This window comes from Taudactylus pleione, unplaced genomic scaffold (assembly GCF_031769625.1).
Source record: "Taudactylus pleione unplaced genomic scaffold, aTauple2 ptg000054l, whole genome shotgun sequence".
In the NCBI taxonomy this organism is placed as follows: Eukaryota; Metazoa; Chordata; class Amphibia; order Anura; family Myobatrachidae; genus Taudactylus; species Taudactylus pleione.
This window is the reverse complement of record NW_028284456.1, coordinates 1,493,628-1,510,923: the sequence shown is the minus strand read 5'-3', so window position 1 is coordinate 1,510,923 and position 17,296 is coordinate 1,493,628. Positions and strand designations below refer to the sequence as shown.

Sequence of the window (17,296 nt, the reverse complement as noted above, 5' to 3'; positions counted from 1 at the left end):
ACCTCCATTCCTTTGGGTAATGGACGGACAGCCGGGCATGCAATGATTAATATGCATGCCCAGTTGTCCGTCCATTACCTCCAGGAATTTCATTTTTACCCCATCTGGGGTAATTTGCCCCTGTTCCCCGACCAGTGCTTTAGAGCCAAATCAGTTCAGATGCATATAGTGCTTCCTTTAGCCAGACTATCTCTCAATTCAAAGAAACTGCCTGCACGTTAGACCTTACTTGATAAAAGTGGGGCTTGGTAAGCAGGAAAGTTGGATACAAAATGTTAAAGTTTTGCTTGCACAGTTGAGCAGCAGGGTATTGTCCCCAGCCCTGATTGCATTGCTGGATCAAAGGTGCTTCAATCAAACAGTAAATCATTAGCTTAATAAATAAAACAGTGCCCTAACCCTCATTTACCACTTAAAAAATAAATAAAAATCTTGCTATTGATTTATGATATATTCAATAGGAACTTGAATAATTTCTTCTTTCTTTGTCCTTGGTACACAGGAGGAAAAACACAAGAAAAATTGTTCTCAAGCTGGTTTTTGGCTTTTTTTTTTTGTTGTACACACATTACTGTGTCCCTCATCTGTAAGAGTGTATTACCAGCGACCATCATGACACCAGAACCCCTCATAGTCAATAACACCTGAGGACATCGGGCGTACATAGGGCCTGATTCAGAGCCACTCGCGAGCGCAATGTTTCCTCCATGCGCATACACCGCGTCTGGCATGCGCATGCGCGAGCCCCGTCCAGCGACTGCAGCTCAGTTGCTACGGGGCTCGCTACAAGACGGGGCGGCTGTTGATGGTGAGTGACAGCTCGCCCCATTTTGTAGGTGGGGAGGGGGGGTGGCTGCACAAACGCAGGCGTTGCCCTTAGGAACACCTGGCGTTTGTGTGAGGCCCTACTGACATCACTAGTGATGCCAGTAGTGGACTTTCTTCTCTATTAGAGCAGGAAGTCCACTCAGCCTTGCGGTACCCGAGACCCTACCACAGGGTCTCGTTGCAAGGCCGAAGGTCGCGATAATCGCGACGGCCTCCTGCCCGCTCGCACAAGCTGTGAGAGGTCTCCCACAACTTAGCGAGCGGCCAGAGAAAAAAAAAAAAACAGCGAGCGGGCCTGAATCAGGGCCATAGTTCCATAATTCCTGCTCCAGTATCCCCTTCTCCCCACAAGAGGACATCAGAGTTGCACTACAAACAATAACTTCCTGTAAGACTGATACAACTGCTGCAGTATGTTTCTATTTATTTCATTTTTCTTTTTTACAGTATATAATAAAGAAACAACAATACAATATAAAGCACTGGTTATCTATGCATTCTGATATCAGCGCTAATTGAACTCCATCACCAATATTAATTCAATCAGGAAAGGGTCATAGGGCCTGATTCAGAGCCGCTCGTAAGCGGCCGCTCGTTCGTTCCGAGCGATGTTTGCCCAACTGCGCATGCGTACAGATCGTAATACGCATGCGCGAACCAGTCAGTGCGACTGAAAATCTTTGTTCGCTAAATAGCGAATGCCTGCTATTTTGAGTGACAGGAGGAGGCGTATGTGGGTGGTAACAGGGGAAGGTGCTTGAAAACGGGGAGTGGAGATCCGAACGCAGGTGTGCTTAAAGGTCAAAACGGGCGTTTTATGGGTGTGCATAATTAATACAGCAGCGTCATTGACCACGTCACTGGGTTATTTTATAGTCAGAACTGCTCGCAAGATTGCGGTAGGAAAAACCAACCACAAGAATAGCGAGCAGTTCATACGCTGGTCGATGTACTCGATTAATCTAATAAATAGCGGACATGACGTAGGATGCGAGCGGCCAGGGGGTGTAGTTTTCCAAAAAACGACCGCAAGTTTTGTTCGCTCGTTCAGAACTAGAGGCGTGAACAGACCGCAAAGAGCGAACGGTTCATTTGAATAGCCACCCCTTTTTTCTGAACAAACGACCGCAAATAGCGTCCGGCTCTGAATGAGGTCCATAGATTTTAGATGAAGGTCAAGATGACAGAACTGAGAAGGGCCACTATTTCTCTCCATCCCCACAGAACAAAAAAACCCTTTAAAGGAAAAGGGAATCTTTAGATCCCTTCTTCGCTGAAGATCCCCTCTTTGACATCCCTGAGCCAAAGGGCCCCTCAGGGGGCATAGGGTCTTCAGGCTTCCCTCCAACCCAAGGTTCAGGGTTGCACCGTTCTCCCCGAGGTTGGCCAAAGCTGCCCTATCCCCACCAACTGCTTAATCCAAATCCCAACAAAAAGGTGATAAACACAAAAAATGTGGATAGGTGAGGTTTAGTGCAAAATATGTGCAATAAATAAATAGCGCCATAAAGGCCTCAGACTTTCAGCAAAGAACAAATGGAGCTGCAGCACTGTGGGCACATAGGACCTTGGGCTTCAGGCAGCCGGCCAGAGGACCAGGTGATGGCAGACCTACTGGGTGTGCCTTTAAGCACCACAGCATACAAGGGCATTTACACCTGTTCAGGGCCGGTGCTAGGGAGTTCGGCGCCCCTCTGCAAACTGTAAATTTGCGACCTCCCTCCCATTTGTTACAAAGCGATAGCCACAAAAAAGGGACGTGGTCTCACAATAAAGGGGACCCTATATACACAATGTTCACAGAAGTGCTCCTTATACACAATGCTCTGAAGACTGAAGTGCTCTCATACTGCTTGACAGCCAAGTCAAGTAGGAAGGAGAGGAGAGTGGAAGACCCAGCTGGCGCTCAAGAGCCGCACACTGCAAGCTTAGCCTGTTGCTGCCTGTGACTGTCATTCAGTTTGACAGCACAGCAGTCAGCAGGTCAGGTGCAGCGCAGCGGGGAGGAGAGAAAAGGGGAGGGGGGGCAGGCAAGGGGGAACAAGAGCAACAGTACCGTGTTTTTATGGTGAAAAACCGCTTATAGCAGGCTCAGCCCACTGCCTGCGACAGACTGTCATTTAGTTTGACAGCACAGCAGTCAGCAGCAGTAACATAAGTTAATTCGAGGTGCCAGAAGGCAAAATAGATGGTGGTGCCCCCTTCCCCTCGTAGACTCCGGCTTGCTCCAGACCCCCACCCATGTGTCTCTAGCTCCAGCCAGCCCACAGTGTCTCTCCAGCCACCCCCAGTGTCTCTCCAGCCCACCCTACTCTTTGTCTCTCCAGCTAGCCCCCATTGACAGCCCTCTCTCTCTGTCTCACCTGCCAGCCCCCTCTCTGTTTCTCCAACCAGACCTCATTGTGTCTCCTGCCAGTTCCCACCTTCTCTCCAGTCAGCCCCCATTGTGTCTTTAGCCAGCCCGCACTGTGTCTCTAGCCAGCACCCATTGTGTCTCCAGCCAGCCCCCATTGTCTCTGCAGCCATCCCCCATTTTGTTACCTGGCAACCCCCCCTCTCTCTGTGTCTCCAGCCAGCCACTGCATGCCTCCGGCTCCACTTACCTTCTCCTGGGTCTTTTGGCTGCATCTTCCTGCTCCTCTACATGCCGCAGCTCCCCGAACTGCTGCAATGCATATCTGAAGGCACCTTCGGCCGTTGGTTCAATAAAGTTTTTTTGTTTATTTCAACTTGCAATAAACAAAAAAAATGTTATTGCAGCGCCACCAGCCGGTGGTGCCTGAAGAGGAGACAGTGGCTCCACAAACTCCACAAATAGATCCATCTATAACCGCTGGCAGCAAAAGTAAAACAGTAAACAAACACCCGCGCCGCGTAGTACAATCACTGACAGTGTACTACTCGGTGACGGTGTGTTGGTTTTAGCAACCAGTGAGAGTCAGACAGACTCTCATTGGCAGCTGCTCCGCCTTCCAGCTCCCACAGTTGGTGTAGAGAGAGGCATCATGACATCTCTTCCATAGTGCCGAGCGGGAGGAGTGGACGGCGGCAGGCACAGGATAGGGGATTCCGGTAAGTATTGTGTTGTTTGTGTGTTATATATGAAAAGGGCACTACTGGGGGCACTGTGTAAGGGGCACTACTGGGGGCATTGTATAAGGGGCACTACTGGGGGCACTACTGTGGGCACTGTATAAGGGGCACTACTGGGGATACTGCAAAAGGGGCACTACTGGGGGCACTGTATATGGGGCACTACTGGGGACACTGCATAAGAGGCCCTACCGAGGGCACTGTACAAAGGGCATTGTATAAGGGACGCTACTAGGGGCACTATATAAGAGGCACTGAATAAGGGACACTACTGGGGGCACTGCATAAGGGGTACTACTGGGGGCACTGTATAAGGGACTCTACTGGGGGCACTGTATAAGGGATACTACTGGGGGTACTGTATAAAGGGCACTACTGGGGGCACTGTATAAAGAGCACTGCACAGGGGACCACACTGTATAAGGGGCACTACTGGGGGCACTGTATAAAAAGCACTACTGGGGGCACTGTATAAGGGTGCACTACTGGGGGCACTGTATAAGGGTGCACTACTGGGGGCACTGTATAAGGGTGCACTACTGGGGGCACTGTATAAGGGTGCACTACTGGGGGCACTGCATAAGGGGTACTACTGGGGGCACTGTATAAGGGATACTACTGGGGGTACTGTATAAGGGATACTACTGGGGTACTGTATAAGGGGCACTACTGGGGGCACTGTATAAAGAGCACTGCACAGGGGACCACACTGTATAAGGGGCACTACTGGGGGCACTGTATAAAAAGCACTACTGGGGGCACTGTATAAGGGTGCACTACTGGGGGCACTGTATAAGGATACACTACTGGGAGCACTGTATAAGGGTTACTACTGGGGCAGTACTACATGGGGCACTGCTACTTGGAACATTGCATAAGGGGCACTACTTCAGGGGGCTTTGCAAGAGGGGCACTACTACTGTACTGGGGGCATTAAGGTGGAATAGAATAATATGGTGGAAAACTAATATGGAATGGAAGGAATGTTCCCAGAGTGATGATAAACGGTGGTGTGTCATGTTGACACGCACCCATTTTCAGTAGCCACGCCCCTTGTGGAATGTGGCCATGTCCACTTTTCAGAGTGCACACATAGCGGGGGCTCCGTTTTTCATCTTGCCCTGGGCTCCATTTAACCCAGTTACGCCACTGAGCAGAACTACTGGCGGTGGAGTAGATGCAATGTACTGGGGACCCTGGGAGCTAAGGGGTCTATGTACTAAGCCTTGGAGAGAGATAAAGTGATGGAGATAAAGTACCAACCAGTCAGCTCCTAACTGTCATTTTTTCAAACACAAACTGTAAAGCAGCAGTAAGGAGCTGATTGGTTGGTATTTTATCTCCGTCCACTTTGACTCTCTCCAAGGCTTAGTACATAGACCCCTAAGGGAGCTCACTGCCTTGCAGTTCGGAACCTACAGTTGTGATACTCTGCCGTTGTAAATATAATTTTACTGGCGACTCTGACATCCATCCCGAGGCCTGTTCAGTGAGATATGCAATGCTGGGGCTTTAGACTACATTCCTCAGGAGGAACTGTGAAGTGGGGAAAATTGGTATGGATATAGCCAGGAACACCATGACAACACAGAGCAGTCAGCGAGGGAGTGTCCAAGTGTGTGTGCAGGGGAAGGAGAGAGCATGCAGACAGAAGAGATGGAGCAGTGAGTGACAGGAGCAGGGAATAATTCTCAGTGTAGAGATATTAAGATTAAATAAGTGATTAGAGAAGGAAAGCTGAGATTCCATTAAAAATTAAAAAGACGATTTGAGAGAAAAGCAGAAGAAGGGAAAGCATGTTGTCATAAGTAGCAAGCAAGAGAAAATGAATGCGATCGCAGCTGTGATTTTGTATGCAATGCAGCTGCGAAAATATGCTAATGGTTGCAAAGATCACCCAAGCATAAGGACGCCCAACGCTTCCCTCTCATATGTGTACGACGTCGCTTACCTGCGTAAATATCGGTAACATCGACGTGCATCGGTCAACCATCTTGCCCTCGCGGCAGGTCTGACCAGTTACAGACTCGGCAGCTTTCCTGACACGCAGTGGGCGCTCATGCTGCGAATGCAATTGCAATGGCTAATTTATGTACACCCATCAAACGGTCAGACGCCTGCATTTTTCTAACCATCCCCCACTACAATCCCCAAACGCTGACTTCCTGTCACTTTGCGAGTGGATCCTCTTTGCGAACGTAATCGCAAAGCAATCATGGTGCGTGTGCATTGCGACTTATACGCATTGTGCACTGGCACACAGTCGCTCGATCTGCGTAAATATCGGCATTGCGTCCATCTCTGAATTAGGCCCCAAGGTTATAGTCTCCACTCTCTAACTGCAACCAGACTGATATGCCGGTAATGGAATCTGCTCCATAGAATTCCCCAGTTCATCAGATGATAAGAAATAGGGTACATGAGAGAGGCACAGGCCTACCACTCGCTATTTCCACAACTGAACAAAAGAGAAGTGAGCTGAGGGTTAAAAAGTTGGAGGGGAAGTAGATTCATTACATAATTTGGCTGAGAGGGAGGCATGCATTATTTTGGAATAAGGGCCTGATTCAGCAAGGGACGCAAGGGAGAGAACGCACGCACTCGGCCGATGTTTTCACACTGCGCATGCGTATGCATCACACAGCGCGTGTGCGAACTAGCCAGTGCGATCGGGTAAGGGTACGCAGACTACACACAGACCCTTCCGATATTGATTGACATGAAGTGCCTTTTGTGGGTGGTGACGGGGAGGTGGTTGGGTGAACGCAGGCAAGCCTGTGCATTGGGACGCCATTATAGCATACCTGCCTACCCTCCCGGTTTTCGCGGGAGGCTCCCGATTTTTCGGGTAACCCCCCGCACCCCCGGAAGGGTAGGCACTTCTCCAGCATTCTGCCCACTTCCTAATGAAGTGGGCAGAATGGGGAGAACTTCCGCGGCAATCGCGGGTCCCTTTGTACAGGGCGGGGCTTAAAGACACGATTCTTCATGAATCGCGTCATTTAGCCCCGCCCCTTATTTAAATATGCACGAATCGCTGCAATTTGCTGCGGAGGGGGTGGGGCTTAATGCCGTGAATAGTTTGGCCCCACCCCTGTTGGGACCCAGCTGCTTCTCCTCCCCGGGTTCTCCCGGGGAGGAGATTTAAAACGTAGGCAAGTATGCATTATAGGGGTGTGCATAATTAAGGCAGTGCGGCGGCATACGGAGCCATACGACTCAATGCACACAGCAAGTGGCCAAGATCCTTTGGCCAGGTCAGGTCATCCTTTATTGTGCACCTGGGTCCGATGGTTCTCGATGTAGTGGATGTGTGTGCTATCCTACATACAGATTGAGCATTGAGTAAAGGGAGATGGGCGGCACTATGTATTGCTGGGCGTCTGCATCCTTGTGCTACTGTTGCCGTGCGTATGCGTTGATTAGCATATACACGCAGCGGCTGAGTGCGTGTGTTCTCTCCCTTGTGTTCCTTGCTGAATCAGGCCCAAAGTGTGTTAGGGTTGGGATCACTGTAAATCATTTTGTAATAATTTGTAATAGTTTCTATTAGTTCCATGTGAGCCTGGGGATTTGTCTAGTTTTTACATACAGAAGTATCTTACTGGCATAACATGCTTTTGAAAAGTCTTATGTAAAACAAAATACTGTATGTCAGCAGAATCAGAATCAGATTCTCCACAGGTGCCAAGTAAGCTGAGTTGCAGGAAAGTCCACTGGCGGCTTGTATTCAGAGGCATTGTATACAGCGTGGTTAATAGGAATTATGACATTCAGTATATTAAGAAGAGACCAATAATGTACAGTTAAAGGTTGGTCACTTGCATATACAGTACCTGCAAGTTAATAGTTATCAAATAGCTGGGACTCTGGGCCTGATTCAGCATGGATCGCAATTGCAACCACGTACAAAGATCGGTCGACTGTGCGTACTGCGCATGCGTATGCACAACAGTGTGCGTGAGTTAGATAGCATTGCGATCGCTCTGTGATCACGCAGAAAGAAAGAAAGCCATCGCAGAGTGAGTGATGGGACGTCAGCATTTGGGGGTGGTGACATGAAAGTGGTCCGAGAAACGTAGGCTTGCCAGTCCGTTTGAACGCCGTTACTTGGGCAGGCATAAATTAGCCACTACGACGGCATACGCAGCTTGAGTACTCACTGCGTGCGACGAGTGTTGTCATTTCTGAGACAGGTCAGGGCTGCTGTAATTGTGCGTGAGGGGCCGATGTTACTTGATGGTACCGATATATACGCAGGTCTGTCAGGTCTTACGGATGTGAGATAGCGGTAGTGGGCGTCTCTATGCTGGCTTGCGATTGCAAATATATTTTTGCAGCAGATCTGCAAGTGTAATCGCAGCTGCGATCGCAATAGCGATCCGTAGTGAATCAGGACCTCTGTGGTCAACACAACTTACGGGTTAATTGGGATGTAGTGAATAGACCAGCGGACTCAATGCCGCCGGTCTAAATCCCGACTCCGCCTATCTTCATCCCAATGCTGGAGTGCCGAAGGACGCTGGACCGATGGAGGGAAGTACAGACATCCCTAGCACCTAGCCGCAGGGGGGGTGGGGGGTAGGTTTAGGCAACCCCAGGGGAGGGTTAGGGTTAGGTTAGGGAAAGGGGGTTTAGGGTTAGGTGCCACTAGGTGGTGGTTAGGGTTAGGCACCCCCCCCGGAAGGGTTAGGTTTAGGGTGCGGGGAGGGGGGTTAGGTTTAGGCACCCTTGGGGGGAGGTTAGAGTTAGGCACCCCTAAAGGAGGGTTAGGGGGGGAGAGGGTAGGGATAGCTTACTTATCTCATACTGTCGTGATTTCCTCCGTCGGGCTCACACTGTCGGGATTTGAACCGGCGGCCAGCATTACAATCCCGTTCCGGTTAATTGCCCCTAAAAGTACAGGGATCTATTTATGAAGTGGAGATAAGTATCATATGCAAAATTATCACATTAAGAATAGGCAAAGAACGAAAACATCACAGATTTCTACTATGCTAACCTCTTACTGCCATTTTGAAAATATTAAGAGGAGGGGACTAAGGAGCCTATTTATCATTGAATATTTGCATTATAAATGACACAACTTGAAGAGGAACAGCATTTTTTTTTATTATTTTATTGAGGTAGTAAGGAGTAGAGTCAATGGTAACAAGCTCAGAGTCATAAGTATGCTTGCTTGGTTTATTCTATGATTGTCTTTGAAAGACTTCTAACAAATTGGTAATCAGTAATACAGAGTAAATTGGTGAGATCACTGAGCTTCTAGTTCTATACATGTTCAGGGCCCATGGTACGCTCGGTAGAGCTTAGTGGAGGTCGCAATAACAATTATGATGATAAGTAGCGCCCTATAAACTGTCATGTGAATTGTTATACTAAATTCAAAACTAGTGTAATTTTCATGAATGAATTAGCTGTCTTTGTACAATAATCTGATGTGGTTAGAAGAAGATAAGGATTTTATTGAAGAAATTAATAATTAAAAGCCTAAATCACGTGATGACAGTGTGACAATATCACTGTTTTTGGCTAATTAATTTGTCCCCTCAGTAATGAAAGTTAGTTTAGGGGAAACAATGCAAAGATGAACTATACGGTGGTTGGTGATGGTTTACATTTATAGGTGGATTAAATATGTGAATTTTTTGAACCCATGGAGGGGGGACAGTGGCAGGTGGGGAGTTTGAATGGGGCGGTACACCTGTCAAACCGTAGCGCAGGTTTCCTAAGGCGAGCTCAGGGATGACAGAAACCTCCCGTGGAGCAGAAGGTTTGTTTTGGTGGATGTCTTACAGCGAAAAACAAAATCAGGAATATTTCCATTTTAATTTGCATGCAGTCTTGGCACAGACCAACTAGCACATTCTCATTTATTCAGTATTTTTGGTCTTCTTCCAAGTTGTATCAGTTAAAGATCAGAGATTAATACATTTTTTATCTCTATTCTGTAATTTCATGAGCCTTCATAGTACACATTTTTTCAGACTATGGACAATCAATGTAAATGTTATAGCACACAAAATGTGGATGATTTAGCAGCTGATTGGGCTTACTATATGGACTTAACAGCCAGTTCTTCACTTTCAAGTCTGAGTGTTAAGTATCAGCCTCTAAATAATGGATACTGGCTCAGAGGCTGATTACATAATGGTGCTGAGAATAGCTGGCAGGCGTATCAAGATTTTAATCGTATTGCGAGTTCTCTCCCAGTCTGTAGTATTGTGCTGTGAAAGTCAAAACAACTTTAAGTGTGTCTCCTATAAATAAGTGTACAAATAAGTCTCTCCAAAAGTAGAAGGGACAATTCTGGAAAATGCCAATTACATGACAGTCCTGTTAGTGCACCACCAACTGCCTTTTTTTAAACATTGGTTTCTGCTGCTAGAACACGATAAGGCCGCTTCTAGCTGCTATGGACATTGGAAGCCCCACATTGAATGGTTCCCAGGCTTCCAACATTAAAACATCTACTACTGTGGACACCACTTCTGTGTGTTCAAAGCTCAATTCTAACAGTCAGCCACCGTATGGGCATCAACATCAGCATCCGATTCAGTGGCGTAACTTCATCCCAGGTGCCCGGAGGCAAGATAAATGTTGGTGCCCCCCCCCCCAAAACTAAAATGTACCACCCCCCAGCACCTATGCCAGCCCCAGCTGCCACCGCCCGCCTTATGCAGTTCCTTTTATATAATGCCCCCAGTAGTGGTCCGCCTATGTAGTGCTCCCCAGTAATGGTCCCCCTATGCAGTACATCCAGTAGTGAGCCCCCGGTAGTTGCCCCCAGTAGTGTGGCCCCTTCTAGTTGCCCCCAGTAGTGAGCCCCCGGTAGTTGCCCCCAGTTAGTGAGGTCCCTTATAGTTGCCCCAGTAGTGAGCCCCCTGTAGTTGCCCCCAGTAGTGAGGCCCCTGTAGTTGCCCCCAGTAGTGAGGCCCCTGTAGTTACCCCCAGTAGTGAGCACCCTGTAGTTGCCCCCAGTAGTGAGGCCCCTGTAGTTACCCCCAGTAGTGAGCACCCTGTAGTTGCCCCCAGTAGTGAGGCCCCTGTAGTTATCCCCAGTAGTGAGGCCCCTGTAGTTACCCCCAGTAGTGAGGCCCCAGTAGTTGCCCCCAGTAGTGAGCCCCTGTAGTTGCCCCCAGTAGTGAGCCCCTGTAGTTGCCCCCAGTAGTAGGCCCCTGTAGTTGCCCCCAGTAGTGAGGCCCCTGTAGTTGCCCCCAGTAGTGAGCACCCTGTAGTTGCCCCCAGTAGTGAGGCCCCTGTAGTTACCCCCAGTAGTGAGGCCCCTGTAGTTACCCCCAGTAGTGAGGCCCCTGTAGTTACCCCCAGTAGTGAGGCCCCAGTAGTTGCCCCAGTAGTGAGCCCCTGTAGTTGCCCCCAGTAGTGAGCCCCTGTAGTTGCCCCCAGTAGTAGGCCCCTGTAGTTGCCCCCAGTAGTGAGGCCCCTGTAGTTGCCCCCAGTAGTGAGCACCCTGTAGTTACCCCCAGTAGTGAGGCCCCTGTAGTTGCCCCCAGTAGTGAGGCCCCTGTAGTTGCCCCCAGTAGTGATGGCCCCCACCGTGCGCGCACACAAAAAAACCAAACAAACACTTACCTTTATCCCCGCTCCAGTGCTGCTGCCGTCCATCCCTGGTGTCTGCTCCTTGGCACTATGGGAGTGACGTCATTATTTGTCAATATTTGTGTCAAAAACATATTACACAATACATTGGTCATTTTAGTATACTGATGAATATATGCATAATGTCACTCTTTTGTAAATGTCTGAGCATTACTACCAGATAATTAGCTTTAACCATTTGCAAAACACCTCAATGCTTGCCATACACAATAATGCATCTGCATCACATATCACATTTTATTTTTTAGCAAAGCAGTGATGGACTTTTTGGTGGACCTGTGCAGCCAACACCACTTGAATCCTGCCCAACATACTCTAGAGGTACGCTCCGGAGCATCACAGCAACCCTTGACTTTAAGGCCAAACACTCTCATTGGAACTTTGGATATACAAACAGTGTTTCTGAAGGAGAAAGTCACAGAGGTTAAAGTCCGGAAACCACCCCCGAAGATTCCTGAGGTAAGTAATACTAACAGATTAATGAGCACAAATATTTCTATGGTTTTTCAAAGAACTTGCAAATTCAATTACTAAAAATAATGGGTGACAACATATAACAACCGTGAATTGCAATACCTGCTTGTATTTTCTTGGTATGTAGACACAACCATTTGTTTTACATTACTGATTTTAAACTTCAGTGGCGGCCCTCCATGAGGTGACACCTGGTGTGGGTAGGGGCAGGGAGGGCAGTTGAGCCGCTCACCGGCAAAAAGGGGAGGTGACCCCGTGGGACAGGGGGTTGTGGTTTGCGAGTAGGGGGTGTGGGCTGAACCCCCATCTAAGTCACTCCGGGGGTTCGGGAGATGCGGATACAGAGTCGGCTCCCTCACTGTGTCAGGAGCCGAGTGCTGCACGTAATGCTACAGTGCAGCACCCGGCTCCTGTCACAGAGGAGAAGTCGGCCCTTTGGTATCAGCCCTCGGCGGGTGACACCCGGGTGCAGCCTGCACCTCCCTTGTTACATCACTGTTTTAAGGCAGTGGTTCCCACATTGCTTTCTAATCACAGCGTGTCACCAATTTTTTCACGCCGCACATGAGCCAAAAGTTTCTTATTGAGAAATTCAGCAAAATTTAATTGTGCTTACTGTATATGTGAGTGACGAAAAGGGGACGTGTCTTAAAGACATGCACCCTTTTCCTTGGTCACTCCCCCTTTTCGGGTACACGCAGATGTGCCCTTTCTCTAGGTCCGGCGCCCTGCCCAGCGCTGGACCTAGTGTGAACACTATTATATGTCACCCTTAGGTTCAGTTATGTGGTGGTTGACAGGGCTGCACTTTTTGTCTCTCACACGGACTAAAAATAATTTTGTTTGGTACTGGACCACCAACCCCTGCACGTGCCCTGAGGAGGGCCTTTGCAAGGTTTTAAGGCACCCTAGGCAAAGGTTCACTATGCTGCCTCTGCTTCCCCCAAACCCTCCGCCCAGCCCATATCTACTCCAGCTCCCTAATAGTATACTATCCAAGTCAGACTGCATCTGCGAAGAAAATGTGTATGCAGACTCAAAAAACGCAAATTGCAGCCAAATTGCAAAGCTGATGCATTGATGGATAGATAGATGGCTGGCTGGATAGATAGATATAAATGGGGTAGATAGATATCGGACGGATGGACGGACAGACGACAGACGACAGACAGACGTGAAATAGACAGATGACAGACAGGGCCAGTCGACAGACAAACATGAGAGAGACATGGGACAGACAGACAGACATGAGAGAGACATGGGACAGACAGACAGACATGAGAGAGACATGGGACAGACAGACATGAGAGAGACAGACAGACATGAGAGACATGGGACAAACAGACATGAGATAGACATGAAACAGACAGACATGAGAGAGACATTAGACATACAGACATGGGATAGATAGATAGATAGATAGATAGATAGATAGATAGATAGATAGATAGCCCCCAGCAGAAGCAGGGAGGGGAGGAAACAGCAGGGCCAGGGGACAGGAGCTGTGCTGTCCGATGTCGGGCTGTCTGTGTGAAGAGTGATAGGCAGCACAGCCTATGTTATTAGCGAGACAAAGAGCAGGGGAAAGCAACTGCTAACACCAGCAGTTTCCGGCAGCATGACGTAGATGGAGGATGTCTCGATGAGAGACATTCTTCATGCTTGTGGTAGGCTGGGTCAGTGGAGCCTCTAGTGGCCGGCGCCCCTAGGCATCTGCCTAATGGTAGCGCCGGCCCTGGCCCTGAGGCACCCAGTTTGGAACCACTGTTGTTAGGGGTTTACATAGCAATTAGTGAAGACAAATTAATCCTAAGTATTAAAATAGTCTTAACATTGTTTTGTAACTACACCTAGAATTTAAGCTTCCATACCATTATCTTTTCAATTAATGGGTATGCATCATTTCAGAATCTATGTCCTATACCTTTCTTAAACTGAATTTATGTAAACTGGTATTGGCTCTATTTCTTTATCTAATGGTCTTAGCAACCCTGAATTTTTCATCACCATCAGTAGACTCATCGATACATTCACAGCTCGAGCTTGCTGTCAAGGGGTGCGCTTAGACTTTGCTCCAGTTCCCTGTATAACATCAGTGACAAACCCATTTTCCATTCTACCAAAATACACAACTTAATATAGTCACTAAGATCTAGGCTCACTCTAGTCATATCATTGGACCTCTTTCTCCAGTGAGTGGTTGTTTTCATCACAGGTAGGTCTTCTACCTGTCCATTAGTCCCCTTTTTAAGAAAGCAATGGTACAAGTACCACCACAGTCCTCATCGCTAATTTTATTCCCTACTTTGCGCCTGCTCTGGGACTATGAGAAAAGAAAGCAGCAGTAAATCGTATAGAAACTACCACAGCTAAAATTCTCACGGCCAATTGAATAGCAAAATCCCCAGGGCCCAACTAAATTTCTTGCGCTGCAGAAAAAATATAATTAACAAGGCCAATGGAATCAGCTCCTTTGTTTGCGATTTGTAATAATGAAGAATATACATAAAATAACTGGAGATTCATTTAACTAAATATGTACATTATGCACCATGCTCCCTTTATCTCCTTTGCAACAGGTTGCAATGATAAAATGGAGGTGCATCTCTACTACCCCTTTTACACCGCAATTAAAACCTGAGTTATTGGCAGATCATCCCGGGTTCCTGCTCGGTGTAAAAGGGGCCAGGGTTGGATTCCCAGGTTGAGTAACCTGACAGTCCAACCCAGGTAGCTTGCAGGGTTTAACATGAGAACTACCCTTGTAAATCTGCAGTGTAAACAGGTCCCGTTTATAGCAGGATTTCCCGGTGCTTGGAGATGATGTCATCTCCAAGTGCTGACAGAAAAGTTCCACTGCACACGGGTGCAGTGTAAACAGCGCTGACCTGGGAATAACCCGGGTTGGCGCCATGGTGTGAAAGGGGTCTGTCCTGGGCCTGACCCAGATAGGAACCATGGGCCTGATTCAGATCCGGTCGCTATCTGCGTACGCTCGCTAGATGCATATGCAAATTTTTCAAAGTGACGGCATTGGAAGCGATTGCTCGCCAAAGCATAAGCACGCCCACCATATATTAGCGTGTGGCCACTTTGTGTAAGTGTACGCCCAATCGCATAGGCAGAGACGCCCACCAGCACACGTCATCTCCAGGAAGTGTATTAAGACATTGGTACATCAAGCACCATCGGATGTGAACACAGTTCTTGTGATAGCCTTTACCCTCCTGGAAGCTTTGCGAGGAAATCAGTGTAAAAAAATGGCAAGTGACGTGTACTATGACGCTGCCTGTTAATTATGCACGCCTCTGAAACGGCGTTGAAGCACTCAGGCACGCCTGCGTTCGCATCTCCAACCCCCCGTTATTACTGGACTGCCCCTGGTTACCACCACAAACTGCCTCTCCTGTCACTCATTACTCTGGGCTGGCTTTGCTGGGCGAGCAAGCAGTTTGTGGTCGCACAGCGGAGTAGTTCGCGCAGGAGCAGAATGATGCGTGCGCATGCGCGTACGCAGAACATCGTGCAGCTTGCGAGAGCACAGCGCTTGCGACTGGGTCTGAATCAGGCCCCATGTTCCAAATCCCTGGTCAGATCCGGGACTTAAGGCCCCCATACATCAGCAATGTGGAAATTCTGTAATTTGCAGATGATCGCATAAAAAAAACTGCAATGTATGGGCTTCACAGATCGCAGATTGCAACCAAAAAGTGATTGGAATTGTTAAATCAGATTGTCCAACATGTTGGATTTCACAGATCGATTGGGGCTGTAAATTGCTAGTGTATGGACATGATCGGCAGATTTGCAGACCGTTACTAGTAAAATGATGGGCCTTTCAAGATTGGCAGATCTTTGTTTGCTGAAAATGATCTGCAAATCACTGAAAAAGATCTGTAATGTACAGTATGGGCGCAGATTGCTAGATTGGGAAATTCTAAGATAAATCTTCAAATTGTTCAATTGTGGTTTTCCGATTGCTGATATATGGGGGGATTAAGTTTTGGAGACATTAGCATATTTTCATAATTGCGATTAGTGAGAGATCGCAGCTCAGTGGGCAATAGCATCTGGATCTGAGTTAGGCCCTGTACACATGTTGCACTGCAAGGGGTGCAAATATATTTATTTTGCATGCAGGGTAAATACTGGCAGATTTTGCATGTAGCCCACAAATACTAGACAGTTTTATTTTATTCTAACACAGGAATTTAGATTTGAGTTTGGACACACCCCTCCTATAGCTAAAAGTAGGTACACACTGTACGATAAATTGTGCAATCTTGGTAGTTTCAACCAATCTGCACGAGCATCATATAGTGTGAACACTCAAAATATCATTTAAACACATCATTTATCGCATTGTCCCATCTGCTGTGCTGCACGTCAGGTGGGACAATGCAATGTACGATGTTGTGCGCATTGTGTAGTGTGTACGCACGACTGCACATAGGGCCTGATTCAGAGATGGACTCAATGCCGAAGTTTACGCAGTTGAGCAATTATTGGTAATATACGCAAAGTGATTGATAGACAGGTACCGTTTGTGGGCGGCAATGGGGAGCGGCGACTGAAGCGCAGGCGTATTGCAAGCGTTTTTCAGGCGTGTCTCAGCCTGCGACTGCTATCCGTATGCAGTAAAAATGGCTGTGACATCTAAGTTCCGCGCCCATTCTGCGCGACTAAACTGTTTCTCAGAAGTCTGATAATCGACTGATTTGCGACCGGTGATGTGTCTTTGAACGCAGTTGCTTGGATTTTCAAAGCTGCCAATTGGCTTCTCAATACAAATTCCGGCAACTGTTACATTTGCATATTTTCGCATAGCCACTATGTAGAAAGTAGCCGCTGCGGCAGGCATTAGCATATATCTCTGAATCAGGCGCATAGTGTACAGGAGAAACTATTAATTGGATACAATCCCCTGACACAATATATTGTGCCATCGTTCCAAAGATTGCATGGTGTGTATGATCAAAATTGTGTTTTCTGGAATCGTATGATCGTAAGTGAAGATGTATCAGCCATTGCACTGTTTCTTACATCGCTCCAGTGTATACTTAGCTTAATTCTCTCTGCACATTTTAAATCTGCCCCACCTGCAGTGCAACATGGTTTTGCCAAGGTGCAGAATTCCTTGCTCTTTTTTTGTTTTACCTCAGAAAGAGGCTGGGCACACACTAGACAATATATATCGGACGATTTGTCGTTTTGAAGCGAATCAGAACAACAAATCATCCATATCATCCAGTGTGTACGCACTCCCGTTCGTTGTTCGCCG

At 47.7% G+C, this 17,296-nt stretch overlaps 1 protein-coding gene across 1 annotated transcript in view; it reads left to right on the top strand.

Annotated features, from left to right (window-relative positions):
- Window positions 1-17,296, top strand: part of COBL (cordon-bleu WH2 repeat protein) — a 440,790-nt gene that overhangs the window by 36,852 nt on the left and 386,642 nt on the right. Inside the window, exon 3 of the mRNA XM_088464406.1 lies at window positions 11,790-12,000. Coding sequence (XP_088320532.1) covers window positions 11,790-12,000 — 211 coding nt within the window. The remainder of the gene's footprint in view (window positions 1-11,789; window positions 12,001-17,296) is intronic.